This window comes from Ipomoea triloba, chromosome 15 (assembly GCF_003576645.1).
Source record: "Ipomoea triloba cultivar NCNSP0323 chromosome 15, ASM357664v1".
NCBI classification, from domain to species: domain Eukaryota; kingdom Viridiplantae; phylum Streptophyta; class Magnoliopsida; order Solanales; family Convolvulaceae; genus Ipomoea; species Ipomoea triloba.
In genome coordinates, this window is record NC_044930.1 from 20,791,440 (window position 1) to 20,796,306 (window position 4,867).

The 4,867-nt window shown below is 36.5% G+C and overlaps 1 protein-coding gene across 1 annotated transcript; it reads right to left on the reverse strand.

Moving 5' to 3' along the window:
• Positions 1-2,597: 2,597 nt before the first annotated feature.
• LOC116007390 (flotillin-like protein 4) lies at positions 2,598-4,610 on the reverse strand. The gene is made up of 2 exons (XM_031248050.1): positions 3,581-4,610; positions 2,598-3,229 (listed from the first exon to the last, which is right to left on the reverse strand). The coding sequence occupies exons 1-2, from the start codon at positions 4,505-4,507 to the stop codon at positions 2,729-2,731; spliced, it is 1,428 nt and encodes a 475-aa protein (XP_031103910.1). The 5' UTR covers positions 4,508-4,610; the 3' UTR covers positions 2,598-2,728.
• Between the last annotated feature and the right edge of the window lie 257 nt (positions 4,611-4,867).

Here is a 4,867-nt window from a genome sequence, read left to right on the forward strand (position 1 = left end):
TCAGTCAATTTTTCTTGTATAAAAAGGAAAGTAGGAGAGGCAGAGCCAAAATATTATATTGGAGTGAGGGGGACGATGTACTTATTGAAGAAATTTACAATGTCAATCGATATTAGTACCGACTATATCTAGTATAAATATATATACCATACATGATTGTACTAGATATTATTTAGAGCAAATATCATTTTTAGTCCCTCAACTATAATATATGTATCAATTTTGGTCCTTGACTATTAAAATTTTCAAATTAGGTGCATGACTATTCAATTTGTATCACATTTGGTCCTTGACTATTAACATTTTCAAATTAGGTGCATGACTATTCATTTTGTATCACATTTGGTCCTGCCGTTAAATTTTCCGGTTAAATTTCAAGCGAAGTCACTGGTGACCGACTAATTTATTTAATTTTTATTTTAAAAATTATTTTAATACTCCGTAACTTTTAAATAAAAAAAACTTAAAATAATAATAATAATAATAATAATAAAAGAAAACGCCGGTCACCCCCGATGACTTCGCCAGAAATTTGGCTGGAAAATTTAACGGCAGGACCAAATGTGATACAAAATGAATAGTCATGCACCTAATTTGAAAATGTTAATAGTCAAGGACCAAAAGTGATACAAATTGAATAGTCATGGACCTAATTTGAAATTTTTAATAGTCAAGGACCAAAATTGATACATGTATTATAGTTGAGGGACTAAAAATGATATTTTCTCTATTATTTATAATAACTTTCAATGATAATGTGGCGCAAATTGGTACTTTTTTTTTTTTTTACCTAACACAAAATACATAAACTAATAAAACAATTATATTTATTTAAATCTTGTCATTTTTTTTATCAAATAAAAATTTTCAATTATTTTGTTGACAACAATCTTTTTCGATAATTAACTGATATTCATTTTATTGATTAAGCTAATTTAATATTTCAAAATTTGAGGGATGAGGATGAAACCCAAGATAAAAAAATTAAAGAATCAATATTAATTTTTTTCAATTTCAAAATCAATCCTTTAAACTAACAAATATAAATTCTAAAAGTGTAAATATATAATAAAACACACAAAAATCACTAAATAATTAATAAACTAATAAAACTAAAAGTATATACCTTAAATTTGAAAATTTTTGAAATTAAATTGAATACTAATGCCTTCCGTAAGCTAATAATGAATTATGGATTTGTCTATTTAATTTATTTTTTTAAAGGATTTAATTTATTTATTTTCATTTGGTGAATTTGAATTTTAATATATGGTTTGGACTTTTTTTAAACAATGTTTTGGACCTACTTAATACAGTATATACAAAATAAATTCTTTAAAATTTTTGGGGTCTAAAGGGTGTATTTATCCGTATAATAATAATATATTCATATATAATACTGGGGAGGGAAAATTATTGTGTACGGTCCACACAGTTGTGGACCATGGTCCAAAACGACGTCACCTAATTTTATGTGTTAGAATAATGTATAATATGTGTTTGAATAATAAAATTTTTGGGGTAAGATAATGTACATTATGTGTTATAATAATGTATTTTATGTGTTATAATAATGTACATTATGAGTTAGAATAGTGAAACTCCAGGGTAAGATAATGTACATTATGAGTTATAAAAATCACTGTTGCAAAAATCGGTCACCTTGGCTGCCTAGGCGCTAGGCGCTTTACACCGAGGTGAATTGCTCCCTAGGCAGCCGCCTAGCGCCTAAATCAACCGAGTTAATTCGAGCGAGTCGGCCTTGTTATTTTTTTTTTATATTTATATATATTTAAATTTATTTATTTATATAAATAAGAGAAGTAAGAGATATATATTATAATATAATATTTGACATATACTCACACACATGCACTATTTTTTTTTGTTTTTATAGGCCTCCAACTAGGCGGACAGGCCTCCGACTAGGCGTTAGTGTACTGTCCGCCTAGCCTCTAACGCCTACTGCAACCATAAACAAAATATATATTGCAGCGAGTCGCGTGAAAAAAAATTGTGTGAAATGATGTTGTTTTTGGACAGTACGGTCCACACAATAATTATTGTTGGGGGAGGGCCCTCTATCCCTCTACCGGCTCTACGTGCCTCCGCTCCTGAGCTTGCTGTCCAAGTTACCAAAGAAATTGACCATTTGAGGCTAAGAAATGATTTGTGATTCCTAATGAATTTGATAGACCGTCAAATCTAGCAGTGCGCTTCGATTGGTATAATAATAATAATGCCAACATATATTAAATTAATCACCTCAACTAATCCTTTAACACATGCAAGCTTACTTATACACATATTTATAACATAATTAAGAGGTCCCTATTCTGATGTCCACGGCCTGCTTAATGCAAGGTTCGTCCCAACCTGTTTCATTATTGTGTGAATCATATTATTAAATAATATACATTCAATATACAAATAATATATTTTTAATATATTAAAAATGTACATTTTATTATAATCCACAAAGAACTGTGGTCCACACAATAATTTGCCTCCAAACCCTAATCCCAATTCACCATGCTTAGAGTCTTGAGTACAATTATAAGTTCAACCTGCTCCGCAGACCAAGTACAATGAATTGAGAGTCGCACAAAACTTGTATTGAAAATTGTCACATAAATAAAAACACACTACAAATTTTTACTACTAAATTGTCAAGAAAAAAGAAGAAGCTTATTTCAGTTTTAATAATACGACGGTTTATAAATAAAGACTAATTATTAGTATCCATTTTGCCCATCCAAGCTGGCGGCAGCATTCCCGTCTGTTCTTGCACCGTCTGGAACAGCGGCGGCAGCATTTTATAAACTCCGGCAACTTCGCCCAAGGCACCACCGTCTGCGGCGGAGGCAGCGGCATCACCGTTGGTCCAAATACTTATTTTAGGTTGTATGCCCTTCACGGCTTCCGCATTGATCTTCGCGATTTGTTGAAACACTCCGCCGCTGATCAACAAGTAATCTCTGAGGGCGGCGTAGTTTCCGCCCAGAGCACCCAAAAGGGTTCGCAAGTACACGCCTTGAGCTTCTGCAATAGCTTTCAGTCCCTCCGCTTCTTTCTGCTTTGCGTACAATTCTCCGTCTAAGATTTGTTGGCGTTTGTAGAGATCGGCTTCCGCCATTGCCTTCTGAGCCTCTGCTTCCTTCTCCTTTTGATACAGATAGGCTTCTGCAGCTTTCTGCTTCTTGTAAAGCTCCCAATTTGCCTCTTGCACCTATGCTTTCACCACAAGAATGCGTAATTAAAATGAAAATTTAAGTTACCATAGCCGAGGCACAACATTTTTGAGAGGCAATGTGCCAGTCCTGAGCAGGGTGGGTTAAAGACTTATGGAAGCTGAGAATCAACACTTAATTAAGTAATAGAATCACACTCAATCGGGTTATTTTTTAATTTCGCCAAGGGCGACTTGCTCTAAGTATTATAGGGCACATTTTTCACATTTTGTAGAGGATCTCTAAAATGTTTGGACTGACTCTGAGTACAATAATTTCAATATGTAATTTTATTTTTTTTTGAATCCAAATAGTCTTATGACACCAATAATGAATAATTTCTTACATACCTTGGTTTCGTATTCAACGCTGGCTTTGCTCAAGAACTCTGCCTTAAGCTTCTCAGTTACAGTCAACGCATTCATCCTCTCCACCTCCTTCTGCAGCTCTGCATCTCTGAGCGCCACAGCTTTCTTAGCCTCCACCTCCGCAACTTCCGCCTCCTTAGCCCAACCAGCCTTCTTCTTCGCCAGATCAGCGTTGGCTTCTGCCACCTCAGCTTCTCTCAAATTCTCGAAAATCTTAATCTCAGTCTTCACTTTGATCTCTTCCTTCTTCCCCTCTCCTTGTCTCTGAGTCGATATAATCTTGGTTTCCGCATCAATTCTCGCCGCGTTCTGCAACGTCTGCCCTTCACGAGACTTGGACCCAATCTCCCCTTTCATCCTCGCTTCCGCAACGTCAATTTTAGCCTGATTTGCGGCCTCCATTTGGGTCTTCTGACCCAAGTAGGAGAAGTATTCGTGTCCCGGGACGTCAACGAGCTGTTTCACGTTGGCATTGTAGATCAAAAGCCCGAATTGGTTGAGCTCCAGCTGCACTTTCTCGAAAACCTCCTGCTTAAACTCCTTAGTTCCTCTGAAGATCTCTTCCATGGTCATGGACGCGGCGAGGACGCGCGTCTCGCCCTCGATGATCCCTTGCACCAGCTCCTTGACGTGGTGGGAGAGCTTGTCGTGGGGAGAAATTAGCTTGGCGTACTTCAAGAGGCTGGACTCGTCGTCGACTCGAGGGCCGATGGTGAAGACGGCAGGAAGGATGAAAGGGAGCTTCTCGGCGCTCATGGCCTGGACTTCGAAGGTGTAGTTCACCGGAGAAACGTCGAAGACGGTGAAGGATTGCCCGGGAAGAACCCATGCTTTCTTCGAAATCTTGATGTCGGTGATGCCCACACCGGTGATCACCAAATACTCCGAAGCGCTTGCAACCTTATACATGATCGATCGTCAGATGATAAACCTGGAAAAGTGTCGCCGGCCGGTTGAAACTGTGGAATGATGGATGAAGGAAACAATGGTTTTGTTTAGTATGGAATCATAGGAATGATCGAAATCGATGACTTGATTTTATAGTTATGGAAAATTAGACTCTTCTTACCATACAAAAATTACTACATATATAACATAATACGGAGTACATATTTTCGTGTCCAGCCAGTTACCAATTCTCCAAAGTCAAAACAACTCAATATTCAGTGGCAAATTAAAATTCTATGACGTGTACTCCGAATTATGTGTATTGTCAACTTCTCCGAATTATTAAGAATCCTTCTCGTTTGCTAAATACTTTTGATTTGA

Coding starts and splice junctions, on each gene's coding strand:
- LOC116007390 (XM_031248050.1), bottom strand. CDS start 4,507: ATGTATAAGGTTGCAAGCGCTTCGGAGTATTTGGTGATCACCGGTGTG. Junction 3,230..3,580: donor GCGTTGAATACGAAACCAAG/GTATGTAAGAAA, acceptor GTGAAAGCATAG/GTGCAAGAGGCAAATTGGGA.